This window comes from Amphiprion ocellaris, chromosome 7 (assembly GCF_022539595.1).
Source record: "Amphiprion ocellaris isolate individual 3 ecotype Okinawa chromosome 7, ASM2253959v1, whole genome shotgun sequence".
Lineage (NCBI taxonomy): Eukaryota > Metazoa > Chordata > Actinopteri > Pomacentridae > Amphiprion > Amphiprion ocellaris.
In genome coordinates this window covers 2,169,379-2,183,187 of record NC_072772.1, presented here as the reverse complement: position 1 = coordinate 2,183,187, position 13,809 = coordinate 2,169,379, and the positions used below count along the sequence as shown (strand labels likewise).

At 38.7% G+C, this 13,809-nt stretch overlaps 1 protein-coding gene across 3 annotated transcripts in view; it reads right to left on the bottom strand.

Moving 5' to 3' along the window:
* Window positions 1-5,280: 5,280 nt before the first annotated feature.
* Window positions 5,281-13,809, bottom strand: part of cadm1b (cell adhesion molecule 1b) — a 153,719-nt gene continuing 145,190 nt past the window's right edge. For all 3 annotated transcript variants that reach the window (XM_023276912.3, XM_023276911.3, XM_023276913.3), the window contains 2 exons: window positions 9,181-9,309; window positions 5,281-9,034 (listed from right to left, as the gene is read on the bottom strand). In XM_023276912.3, coding sequence (XP_023132680.1) covers window positions 8,916-9,034; window positions 9,181-9,309 — 248 coding nt within the window. In that variant the 3' untranslated portion in view covers window positions 5,281-8,915. The remainder of the gene's footprint in view (window positions 9,035-9,180; window positions 9,310-13,809) is intronic.

Sequence of the window (13,809 nt, the reverse complement as noted above, 5' to 3'; positions counted from 1 at the left end):
AAATACGTATGTGAATCGCATCATTGGCTGCAGCAGCCAGTCACTGGTCACTCACTGACTCACATTGAAAAATAGCACAGAATGAATTGTTACGTGTTTATTTTATTTACAATTTAGGTTGGATTTTTTTTGTGTGTGCAGCGCAGATTTTCTGTGCGCGGAGACCGTGTCAGCAGTGCGCAATTGCGCAGTTTAGAGGGAACAGCGGTGATGTCACTTTTACTGTTTTGAAGCACAGGGACAAGCACAGCATAAGACAGCTTCAAAGGGAGGAACTCACACCTACAGCTGAACCGGTCGCTTAAACAGAAAAGAGGAGCTTGAATTTCACAGACACGCATAGATAAGATGTGAATTCATTTTTAGCTCAGTATACCATTACTCCATGGTGTCTCTACACAGCATATAGTTGTCTGTTGTTATGTTATGCTACATTTATGCTTAACATCTGGCATATTCCACCTTTAAGCTAGTGTTAACACACATATCAATGTATATTCCCCATTTCTTCTATATTGTTAAGGTTTTTCTTCATGTGAAGTGAAAACTCTTGATAAAATACACAACTTTAAGGCTTTACAACTTATATATCTGTTGCACAATTTGCTAAGTAGCCCAAACTTCAACGATTTCCTCTCACGAAACTCGTTCTGTATGGATCTCTGCTGCTTTTTTCTGTTTCTTCATCAACATTTTAGTAACTGTTTTTTGTCATACTATGCAAGTAAGGCAGTAGCTAAATCTTAAATCATAGTGAAAGCTAATTAGTTGGAAGCCAAGTGGCCTAGTTTAGCAGACTAGCCTCTGACTTTAGCGCAATTTGAAGCAGTTTCATGTCCTTGAAACAACAGAATATATTTTTGTTTGCATGCTGCATTTTTCCGTGCTCTTCAGAGTGTCCAAACATAGAAGGAAACGTGTGTTTTGAAGTTTTAGGCACGAGCTTTCAAAACTTTCAACCTTTTGTTTATCAGCTTCACTCTTGCTTTCAGCCTTTGTAAGAGAATGCAGTGTGTTACTATCTCCACTTCCTCTTCATAAAGAGAGTGACTGAAATGGTTACGGAGCATGAAACAGATAATTTTTAACTTATCCACATCTTCCCAAATGGGATTGAATTTAAGTTCAAGCTCATTCAAGCTGATGAACTCCATCCCATGATGCCTTTCTTTCCAGGTGGAGGCCCTGTGTTAGAATTCAATGGCAATTTAATTAAAACATGTAACTTTTAATTACCTAGCTAATTAATTTAATAAGTGAAAATAGACTCAGAGTGATAAATTATTGAGGTGGCAATGTTCCTGCAGCAACTCACCAGCTCACTAAAGCTTCATGTGACTGACTTCAAGGCTTTGTAGAGACATTTTTTTAGACTGTAGCAGGCTGTCCCGCAAAAATAGAACACTTTCATATGCTGACAGCGGAAACACACACACAAAACATAAGTGAAAGAAGAAAAAAAAACAACATCCAGAGAGGAGTTGCAGTGCATCAGAAAGAAGCTGGATGACTAAATAAACTTGTAGTGCAACAATAGCAATTTTTACGGCAATCTCTAAAAGATAATCACATATAGCTATCTAAGTTTCAAATTAAGAAACTGCTTTAAATGAAAATTAATTATGCATCAACAATACTAAACATGATAGAAAGATTACATGCAGACGTAGCAGAATAAAAGATAAGAGGAGAAGATTGGGAAATGTTTGCTTATTGTATCTGGGTGGTGGCTATGAAGCGGAACATCAGTGTAAATTTGGCAAAAGAAAACTTGTCTTTGCTTCTGCAGAGAGGAGTCACCTTGAGATTTGGTTGAGGGAACTTCAGAGGATGCTGCTTGAAGCTTAGGCTCAGCAGATAATTACAGATTTCCTGTCTGAAACACTTAACCTTTTTGGGGGGAAACGAAGGGTGAAAAAAAAGAAAAGAAAAAAGAAAAAAAGCCTATTTTTCATAGCGTTTTCTCATTAATCACACCTAAAACTTCCACATCAACATCCAGCTCATTTCCTCCCTCTGGTAAACATCCATCTCTGATTAAGTATCAGAGTATTAAACATCAAGCAGCAACATCGCTGACATTAGAGCCTATAGTGCTGTTCACAGCATCTTTCAGGTTTGGAGTTAATCACCTCACAAACACAAGTCTCTTCTCTCTTTCATAGAGGATTATCAGGCTGGTTGTGCTTTAATTAATGCAGATTTCTCTGGGTCATACTGTTGCAGTCGGAGATAATTGTGTTGTGGTTATCGCAGGCTTCAGGTGCTTGTCCTTCATCATTGTTTGAAACAACCAGCTCATCTGTTTCATAGAACATGACTTGGCATTTTTCTTTCTCATAAATTTAAAAGTTACACATAGTGAAGACTTTCTGCAAACCTCTTTGACTTGACGCTGGATTGCATTTGATGTTTTTTGTTATTGTATGTTGTCTTCTCTTAGAGTTGGTCAGTTTCAGTGTGCTTCATACCTTAAAAACAAAGTAGACAACATTAAATCACAGCCTGCAAAATACTGTAACCTTCTGTTTGGCCAATTTTCAGTGCTTATTACCACGGGTCACTGAATATGTGCAATGTTTTAGCAACACTACTGCCTCTGACATTTGCTCCAGCACTAATGCCGTACTTTTCAAATGTTAGCTAGAAGTGTAAAGTACAAGAAGATTGTGTTACAGTAATGTCAGTTTTCTGACATTACTGTAGCTTAATGCATTTTAAATGAATACAATAAACTTGCAAGTTATTAATGTATGACATCCTGAATAAAAATAAAAAAAACTTTGTGCCCAGAACAGAACAAATTAACTAATGTAGTAGAAATACAGTCACAGTTATTATTTTCTGCAGTCTCCAAACTAGATCATCTATATTTACAGCAGTTGAGCATATTCCTTAGCAGAGTTTTTCTTGCTTTTCCAATTTTTGGCCAGAACCAAAATGATAAGAATTGAGAAAAAAAATAGAGTTAGCCAGTTCAGTTAATTGGAGTTCAATCCACTTAGGCATAGTAGATATTTTTGTGCATCAGATTTTCAGAAAAATGTGCAAAATGCATAAATTTCTAGCAAATAAGATAACAGATTTATTGCTTTTACTTTGCGCAGACTGAGTAACCCATCAAAGGCCAATTTTCAGTAGAAAAAACTCTCATTAGGTAATTAAAACTAGTCTTCAAAAGTTATTCTTATTCTATTGCAGCAATTTCAACTTTCTTTTACCCCAGGGGTTGTTTCTTCAGTTGCTGAGGGGATGGTGAAGATTGTAGCTCAGCCACATTAAATAATAATAATAATTTAAAAAACAATAGACATTACAATTAAAAGAACACAAAATGTACACATATTGAGTCAGCCCTGTTGCTTCTGCTTTTGTTCATTCCCTATTCAAACCCACAGCATTTAATCAGACCTCAGTCAGGTTGGTTGTGACACAAACACTGAAGTTGCGTTGACAATGAGTGAAAACTTGTTAGATAATGAGCAGAGCAGTGAAAACACTTCACTAGATGTAGTAAATGACTGAAATAGACAGAACACAAGCAATGCATGAACACTTGAGTAAAAGTGAAAAACAGGTTTGACTGAGAATTCAGTTGTATGAAAGATTGAGTGTAAAAATATCCACTTTTATGTAATCAATAATGTTTAAAATCATAATGTGTGTTCATCTGAAGTGGATAAAGAAAAGATGAACCACTGCTCCACATGATTTCAAATACTCATCTGCATAAATCTCACATTTCCCCTCTTTGCTGTTTGTATAATCTTTCAGGAAAATAACACTGCAGACTCTGACTCATGGGATTTAGCTACTGTTTGACAGAATTATTTAAGAATGATTATTTTTATTTAAAATTGCAGCAATGGTGAAATGATATGTGATACAAATACAACCTTGGGGCGCCCTGGTGAATGTATTGCACCATGTATTACCTAATTTGATATTTTTATTTTGTAAGCTATGCGTTATTCAAGGCCACAATTTCACATAAGGAGTTTTGCAAACTGAAACTCAAGAAGAAGATGCGGCACAAAAAGCCCTTGAGCTGTTCACTCTGAGGAATAAAAATGTAATTTAAAAACAGGCACACTGGAGGGATTTGTCCTCTCGTCAATAACCGAATCAGACAGTAAATAAGTTTAAAAAAAATAACCAAGTCCTTGAGTATTTGTGCTAAACAGCAGTGACAGAGAGGGAGATAACTGTGCAGACAGAGCCTGTTGCGATTGCCTTTGTTCACCCACTATTTAATCCCACATCATTTAATTATACCTCAGCCAAGCCAAGTGCTACATGCCATCAATCTCAATCAATCAATTAGCCAACTAAACAAGCCATGCTCAGACATTCGTTCACTCTCAATTTTCCCATTGTGCTCATTACACTTAAACGTGTCATTGTAAATTAAAATTGAACATTTAAATGGAATTAGTAGCATCTAACTGAAACATCAGCCTTCTATATTCATGCATTCACGGTTGCGATGACGGCTGCAACAGACAAACAGCAAATCCAGCTTGTTAATTCAGACGGTTGAACTTCAAGAACTGAAAAATTAATAAATCCTGTGAAATTTTCATAATCTGTACAAAGACAAATCAATACACAGCTATTTAATGTTCCTTGAGAGAAGCATTATATTGCAATGATTGCATGAGTAAAGGAGAAAAGTGGCTGGTTTCTAAGGTTAAACTATTCCCATTAAAGTTTGAATAATGTTATTGACCTTTACCTGGGATGGATCACCTAAAGTAATGGGAAACGGTGGCACTGACAGAATTATGATGACAGAATAGGTTATGGTTATGAATTAGGGCTTGTTCCTCAAAATGCCTATCAATTTGTCAGATCACTAACATCCACATGTTCAGCTAGAAACTTTAACAGGGGCCCCGGAGCCTGTCAGTGTCAGTCATTGTGTCATTTAAAACATTTCTCGCCTCTATCTGTACCGCAGCGCATGTCAGTCACTGATGGGAGCTCAGATTGCTGCTGCTGCTGCCGCCGCTGCTGCTGCTGCTCACCCACATCGGATCTACATCGGTACAGTATTTTTGCCTCAGCTCGAGATCTTTCTTCTCTGGGAGTTTGACAAGTATCAGTTGCTCCAGGGATGAGGCGAGCGAGTTCAATCCAGCTAATGCATTCAGCGCGTTAAACAGGCAGAGGAGTGAATTTTGACAACAAATACAAGTTAATCAATTCTGCTCTCTCTCCGAGCTACAAAGTGAAGCCACATTTTTTTTTTTTTTTTAAAAATCATGTCACAGCAGCATGGCACTTTTAAACATTGATATCTTTTTTATTAAGACAAGTACTCTTCAGATTTTTTTTTTCTTTTGTAAAAATGTTGGTGTGAACCAATACAAAATATGCATGGTCATATGAGAAACATCCTCTTCACTACACAAAAGAAAAAAAAAGTCACCTGGGAACAGAGAAATTTAAGATTTAACAACGAAAAAAACAACAAATTTGGGGTTATAAACCAACAAACCCCTCCAAACCTCCCTCCCTCCCTCCCCAGGTTTTTAAACATGAGTTTTCATCCAAATATCCAAGACGTTACAAGTCATTCATAAAACTTCATGTCACAGTAAATACACTATCTTCATCTATGAAAAGTTATGCATGAGGCGACTGAATGCAAACAGATGCTTGATTGACTGTCTGTGGTCACATCCTATAATTACTAAATAATCGATACTGTATGAGCAAAGTGTTACAGTGGAAGAAGAAGCAGAAGTTCCATGAACATCATTGTGATTTTGTTGACACTGACTGTACATCGTTTTTTGTCTGCTTAACAAATCTAGTTTTTCTTTCTTTGTGAACTAGGTCTATGCAAAATAATATTTAACGTTTACTGTAACAGTGCACCATATTTAAGAACACATAAACATGTACAACTGAGAAAAACATGTACACCTTGTGGTTTCTTTATTTCTCGAATAGCTGTGGTACTACAGTATATACTTGGGGCCTTAGATTTGCATTCTACCTGAGATGCAAAAAAAAAAAAACACAACTATTAACACTCATGAACCTGAGAGAGTGAAAACAAACATACTAAATATCAAGTATTTCAAAAACAAATCAATAAATTGAATTCGAATGATGCTTCTGGCAATCTTTTAATGTTCCTCCATTAAAAGCAGCAGTCGCCATTTAAGATAAATATCAAACTCCGGAATAAAATTTGTCATGCACATAACTGTTTCCATGACACTGAAACTCTACAAACCAGAAAAAAAAATTACTTTTATCATAGCTTATTAGAGCTTTTAGTACTGTATTCCTCTCTGATAATACTAGTGAGCCTTGTCCTTGAAAAGATCCAAATAAATAACAAATGAAGTGAAACTGAGAATATGATTATGGTCAAATTGTGTTGTTTTTTTTGTTTGTTTGTTTTTGTGGTTGTTAATTAAGACAAAAAGTATTTCATCCTGGCATATGACATTCTAGTCAGCGGAAGCTGCCACACCACCCCGATAAATAAAGAAATACCGTTTTTTAAACAACATTTCAGCTTTTTACGCTGCAGGTCGTAATCGTGATGTGAGTCTAAGGTGCATGAACGCAGACAACTTAGATGAGTATTGGCCCTGTAAGTTAGAAAGGACGGATATATACAAGATATACTGTAAGAGTGTACATGAGGATACTGTACGATACTAACCATATGCCTCAAAATCAGAAGAAGAAGGCACTAAATTAAGTCCTTCAGTCTTTTCCTTTATAATGATAAGTATCAAGAGGTGGGTTTAAGGCAGTGGTTATCCTTTTTCATAGTAACATTTACAGATTTTTTTCTTCTTTTTCAGGCAATACAATGAAATCACTTGCTAATTACCAAACAGGTGGGGTTTTTTTTTTTACTCGTCTAGCTGTGACAGAGTCAGAGGCATGAAGCATGCATGGTGTTGCACACTGCTGACTCGTGTTTGTGTACAAAAAGAGAGAATTTTGTAGCAGTAGACAGCTCCTCTGTGAAGGTTTGAGGCTGCAGGATGACAGTAAGAAAATGATCTTCCCCAAACCGAGTCTAAAGCTATACGCAAATCTTTGATAAGTTGTACAGTCAAGAGCCCCTTACAAGTTATCAAAGACAGCCCAAAGGTAAAATGTCTTTTACAGACGGCAAGGAAATATAACTGATTCATGTTTGCAATGATTGAACACTTTTTTCTTCTTTTTTTTTAACTTGTGTATGGGCAAGGGCAAAAAAAGTCTGTGTAGCAAGGATTTCTAAGGCAGGAAATAAGCTGTGAATTCTTTTTTTCTTTTTTTTTCAAAAAAACTTGCTATGGGTATTCACACAGACTTGCCTTGATACCTTATACATCACTGAAAGGAAACATTGAAAGTGTAACATTCTTTCTTCCCTCCCTTTGACACAGCACAATCAAATAAAAAGAGAAAACCTTGAAAAATGAATAAAATGAAGTCCTTGTAATATTTCCCAGTTAAATGGTCAGTATACTGTACTATCAGATAAAAAGTCAATTATTTCGAGAGGAGCTCTTCTGCGATATGGACTTTCAGCCTTTGCTGCACACAAGTAATATTTGCTGTATATATACACACACTCGCATAATTATTGTATTTGGTCCAGGGTTGACCATGTGGATGGCATGAAAATGTGAAAAGTTTCATGTTCGAACCAAAAGCACACGCAGCAAGCTGTACTGATAGCTAAAAAATAATAGATTTTAATGAGATTTTATCAAGACCTCTTGTTTTTTGGGGTATTACAGGGCAGAGGAGTAAAAGTAAAGTCTGACCCTACAATCAGCTTAATGCCTGTCAACAGACAGGGTGTCTTCTGGGCCTGTAATGATTAAACGTTCGGGAAACAGCTCGGCTGATTCTGTCCAAAAATAACAAGCGCCAGTAAAGCTCAGACTAGCTGAGTGTCCGTTTTCAGTCTTTATGCTAAGCTAAGCTAACCGGCTGCTGGCTGTAGCTTCATATTTATCATACAGGCATGACAGTGGCATCATTATCACCAAAGTCCTAGCAATTCTCTCTATGCTATCTGTCAGAAAATCCTGATACAGGCCTTGAAAAGAATTAAAAGCTCAGATTTTTTTCTCTCTAGAAACCTTAACTCCACATCATGACACATGACAGCTGTCAAGATGTCTTAGACTGTGCACCACAATAGCCTACACAAATACTAAACTGAGCTCACATGTACTAATTATCAGATCTTGAAGCAACTGAGAGATCAGCTGCGTCATACTTTGCGATTGGGTGTGAAATGATTCGGGACGGCACTCCTACTTCACTTTCATAAACAAATACATTCTATGATGAATAATTACTCACAACTGTTACATAAGTAATCAACACAGTGAACCTGACCTTGAAGAGGCTGGGCGACCCTGTGGAGAGAAATGTGTTGATACCGTGTTCCAGCTACTGAACTCTATAGATTACTCCCCCCAAAAAAATTTAATAAAAAGGTGTGGATGAGCTGGTTTCTTAGATCTGGGTACATGAGCTAAAAGCTAGCTGCAGCACACATAGACAAAACACCAGAACCATTTCATCTCCTCTGAAAGCCAAATGCAACAAAGGATGTAGTGAAGTACATGGGGTAAAAAGATAAAACATAAAATCCAATCCGACAAGCATGTGAAGGTAAAACAACAAAACAAACAAAAGAAATAGAACAAGGCACAAAATTGTCTGTAAAATAATTGAACTGTACAGAATAGGCCCCAGCAGTCCAGGAAGGGTCGGATAGGAGACTCAGCAGCGCCTCGTCATACTACTTGGCCACGCCAGTCCTACGTTCCACATTTTCCTTCTCTTCTCCCTGCCCAATCAGAGTTAGACATAATGCTCCTACAGTGCCACCACCACCACCAGCATCCCCACCCGTCTCTCCTGGCCTGTCCAGTTTAGATATAATACTCCTTCTTCTCATCTGTGTTGTTGTGTCCCCCCTCGGCGTTGATGATGGCCGTGTCGGCGTCGGCTGCGTCGTCCGCCCCTTTGGCTTCATGTGTGAAGTAAGTTCCTGCAAAAGAGTGCAGACAAATTAGCCACACGCCTCCTCATCCCCGTGCTGCACTTCAATCCTACTGCACTCCACTCGCAAACAAAAAACACTTGAACTCCAAGATGTGTTCATGATCAAGTATGATTGCACTGCTGGTGCTTTACCTTTGTGTCTGGCAAAGTATCGACCAAGAACAATGAGTGCACAGAGGATGGCAAACATCACCACGGCAACCACTCCTCCGATGACAGCATGGTCAATTTTCTGCGGTGCCCCCTCGCCGGCTCTGGAGTCTAAAAACAGGACAATAACCGTAAATAATTTCATGAACAGCAAACCCTCTCAGCCAGCAGAAAAACTAATACCTTCACACAGATGTGGACTGCACTGGAAGCCATGACCATTAAATCATTAGGCTGCCAAAATAAACTAAATTGGTTTGTTTTGTCTCAGAGCATTTTAGCATGACCTAACCATAGAGTGGAAACACTTCAAAAAGCTGCTGAGAAGGAAATGCAAGCTTCTGTTGTTTACCAATAAAAATGAGATGATACCACAGCACAAGCTGGTCCATGAATGATAGTGTATGATTCACAATATGGAGCTATACATCCCACAAATTGGCAATGAACTATTTTGCTCTTACTTACTAACAAATCCTGCAGAGAACAGACAATAGTTCAGCCTGATAATAACCAAAATGAGCTTTTACTCAGTAGGATTTTGTAATTTTTCCTCCCATGTTTATATGCATTTACTGCCAATGAAACCATTCAAATTCAAGCTCATATTAATTCAAATTTGCCAAATTTTATGGACACATTAAATATTTTTAAGGAGCAGGTTTATTCGCTGTACTGCAGAGATTATATGAAAATATCAATACCACTCTTGCGATTGTACGGTAAATATTACAGCCAGCAATCTGTGTCAGACTGTTTCTTTGCCTGTCACAGTGACTTTGTTGTTTCCAGGCTATATGCTAAGCTAACTAGCTGCTGACTGTAGCGTCATGTTCACTATACAGACATGAGTCATACTGAGCTTCTCATTCGTCCAATTGCAAAAAGTGAACATGTATACACACGTGGACAAAATTGTTGGTATCTCTTGGTTAATGAAAGAAAAACACACAATGGTCACAGAAATAACTTGAATCTGACAAAAGTAATAATAAATAAAAATTCCACGTCCAGGAAGGTTGGCTACAGTCCCATGGATCTTAAATTTCTGAATAATATGTGCAACTGTAGTCACAGGAACATCAAGCTGCTTGGAGATGGTCTTATAGCCTTTACCTTTAACATGCTGGTCTATAATTTTCTTTCTAATCTCCTGAGACAACTCTCTCCTTGGCTTCCTCTGGTCCATGTTTAGTGTGGTACACACCATGTCACCAAACAGCACAGTGACTACTGTAACCCTATAAATAGGCCGACTGAATGATTACAAGTTTGTAGACACCTGTGATGCTAATTAGAGGACACACCTTGATAGAACATGTCTCTATGGTCACATTATTTTCAGTCTTTTCTAGGAGTACCATCATTTTTGTCCAGGTCTGTTTCATGAGTTTATTTTTTAAAATAATTCTGTTGAACCACGGTTCAAAAGCAATGTATGATTTTCATTGGCTAATTTTCATAGAATTTTTATTTATTGTTACTTTTGTCAGATTCAAATTATTTCTGAGACCATTGTGGGTTTTTCTTTCATTAACTGAGGGGTACCAACAATTTTGTCCACGTGTGTATTTGCCAAAACATATGATAAAAAATATATTGCCTGAACCTGTTTAAATGAAGTCAGGTGTCTCTATAGGTAATAAAACACACATTTGCGGCGTTATACTGTTGAACCCAGCTCGTTACATGGACGTTTGCAGGGCTTCTGTAGCTGAAATGGCTGCCTGCGCCCCTTGAGTGAGCAATGTTGAAAAATGTTTTAAGACAGTTATTTCACCATGAAACAGTAGACACCGTCTGCAATTTCAGCGAGAGTTCACACACTGCAAAATACACTCTGATTTAAGAGGCCATTTCTGGAAGTTATAGAGCTCAATCATCAGAAATAGACACAAGTCTGGAGATAAATTGGCGCCCGGTGTCCCCATGCAGAGAAATACGTGGCTGCCTCAGGTGTCAGAGAGTATCGCTGTCTACCACTTAGCCAGATTTATCCGTGCACCACAGAAGAACAAGGCAAAAAATTTGAAGCCTTTAAATTTCCAGTCTCAGAATAGTTCAGAGGCATTTATCAATAGTCTATATCTGTGCACATTTGGACTGATGGAGGAGTGGCGGGTGAAGGAATGGCTGCACTGTTCTTTGCTGCATGAGAGAGCAGCTCAATTTTCCATCAATCTCACTAGTCATGCTCTGAACTTGAATGATTTTGATAAAAGACGAGTGGAGAGTGCAGAATTTCTCAACACTGCGAGGGCGTAATAAGTCGAGTTGAGGGGGTCCGAGACAAGCGACACAGTCACATCTCAACCCTAAAAAAACAAAAAAACAACAACACCTTGCTCGAGTTGCGTTCACTTGGCACGGGGACATCTTGGAAGTGGAGCTACAATGAAACTAATTAATGAGAAAGTTTTGTTTCAGTTGAGCGCCCTCTTAGAATGGACTCGGCCTTCACAGAGCCAGCAAGCCGCCGCTGCCGTGTGTGAAGCAGGGATGTGCAAGCAGCAGTTTGTTTACTGTATCAGGGATGTCAGATAGCACAGCTCATTCCCCAAGGAGAGGGAACGGCCTATGCTCCATGCTAATGAACATGCACCCACTAAATGGCCTGTGAGCAGTCCTGTCTCCACTCCACCTACCCTCCACTTCCACACCCCAACACCTCCCTGCCCTCACCTTGCTCTCCTGCTGTCTTCCGTTTGACACATCCGCGAGGAAACATGCAGGGTCTCGGCCGCCTCTGCTCGCCGAGGGAGAGTTTTTATTTAACAGGTAGGAAAATTCACTCAGAGTAAGCACCGAGACTCTATCACAAAAATGTCAGGGAGAAAACTTAAAAAAAATCCCATAACACCTGCAGTATCAACTGTTATGGTTGGTTGCATTTCATGTTGCCTACTGAACACGACACTACTGAACACCAGCTTGCTGTTTATCACTTCTGTATTTACTACAGAGGAGGGCTGCAAAAACATGGGCTCAAATTCAATATACATGCGATAAATACTGCTGCTGTGCACTTTTCTTCACTTTGCGGGCGTTGATGCGACATTTTGCCCGGAGATTATGAGACATTTAATTTAATGCAGTGCAACATGGAGGTCTTCAGTGAATTGTGAGACGATTTCAAACATAAAGGTCAGCAGTTATGGGGACTCAGCCTTGTGCGCACTTGTACAAAAACACATTCATTGTTTTACATATGAATATTACACCAGACATGGAGGCTCTAGTGAATGGATAGTTGCATTATGGGAAATATAGGCTGAGCTTGCGTAATTGGGGACTAAAAAGCCAAACTGAATCATTTTTGTGAGTAGAAAAAGGTGAGAAATGTCACACTATTACAACTAAAAGACTGTTTTCAACATCAACTAGAACAATTTTAGACCTGTTCCCCAATCATACAGACCTACTCTACAACTATGATATATAACAATGATTTAATTAGTGCAACCTGCAGTGAAACCAACAGCGAATGGTTGGATTAACCAATTAAAAATTATGAATTCATGCAAAAGTTCGGTTTGTATGCTAACATTGACACAAAAATCTTCTTAAAAAAGGACTAAACAGCTTCCCGTGCACACAATTTACTGTCGCAACAGTAAAAAAATAAAATATTTATAACATGACGGCCAACACGACAAAGACTTTTGAAAATGAAATGTCTAACTTTACATCTGCACACTCATGTATTCTAACTACATGATCTGAGTTATAACCAGAAAAAGTGCACCTCGATAAAACATCTGGTGAAAAAACATTATTTTTAAATGGACTCCACTGTTATACTGAGTGCATGTATTCAAAGTGCTTTTACACATTTTATTCACGTGTCCAAACACCCACACACACACATGCCGAGCCATTTGAATCTTTGACACTTCCACATGTGGACATGAGGAGTCAGATCGGACCGTAAAACCCATGATTATTAGACAACCTGCCTCTACTGAGCTACAGTCGACTCTAAATCTGTCACCTTAGTCCCCCCAACTGTGTGGAAGTGCAATCATAAATTGCTGCGGCATCCCGTTTATGTTCCTGTAAGATGTTATTTTGCTCACAAGGTGGACAAAATAGCAGGAACATCATAGGACACCATCGCAACAGCAGCAGCAGGTTCAGTTGAATCAACACCTCCTTGTGTTCATGCTATTTTGTCAGAGTGGAAAAGGGAGTTTCCATCTCCAGAAAAGCTGATCTGTGTCTCAACAGAACCAGACTTTCTTCTTCATAAAGTCTTGTACCGTCACTACTACCATTCGTCTCTTTTCCTGTGTGGATTAGTTTGTCATCCGGCGCTCTAACACATCCAGGATCAAGAGTGTGAATCCCTGCGGCCGTCCATGCTCAATATACATGCATTTATTATACTAGAAGGTTCTTGGAGGAGAAGAAAAAAAGCCTCCAAATGACAGACAGTATTATTACAGCAGCCTTTGTGGCCCCTCACTTGAATTAAGTAGAATTTGATTATGTCTGTAATGTGGCTGGTGTCCATACTGCCAGCACAGCTCTGCTCGCGGCTCGATGGGGGAGTGCTGACATGCCCACACCGGCGTCCTGACAGGATGTGCACAGCCGTGGGGATTTATGGGG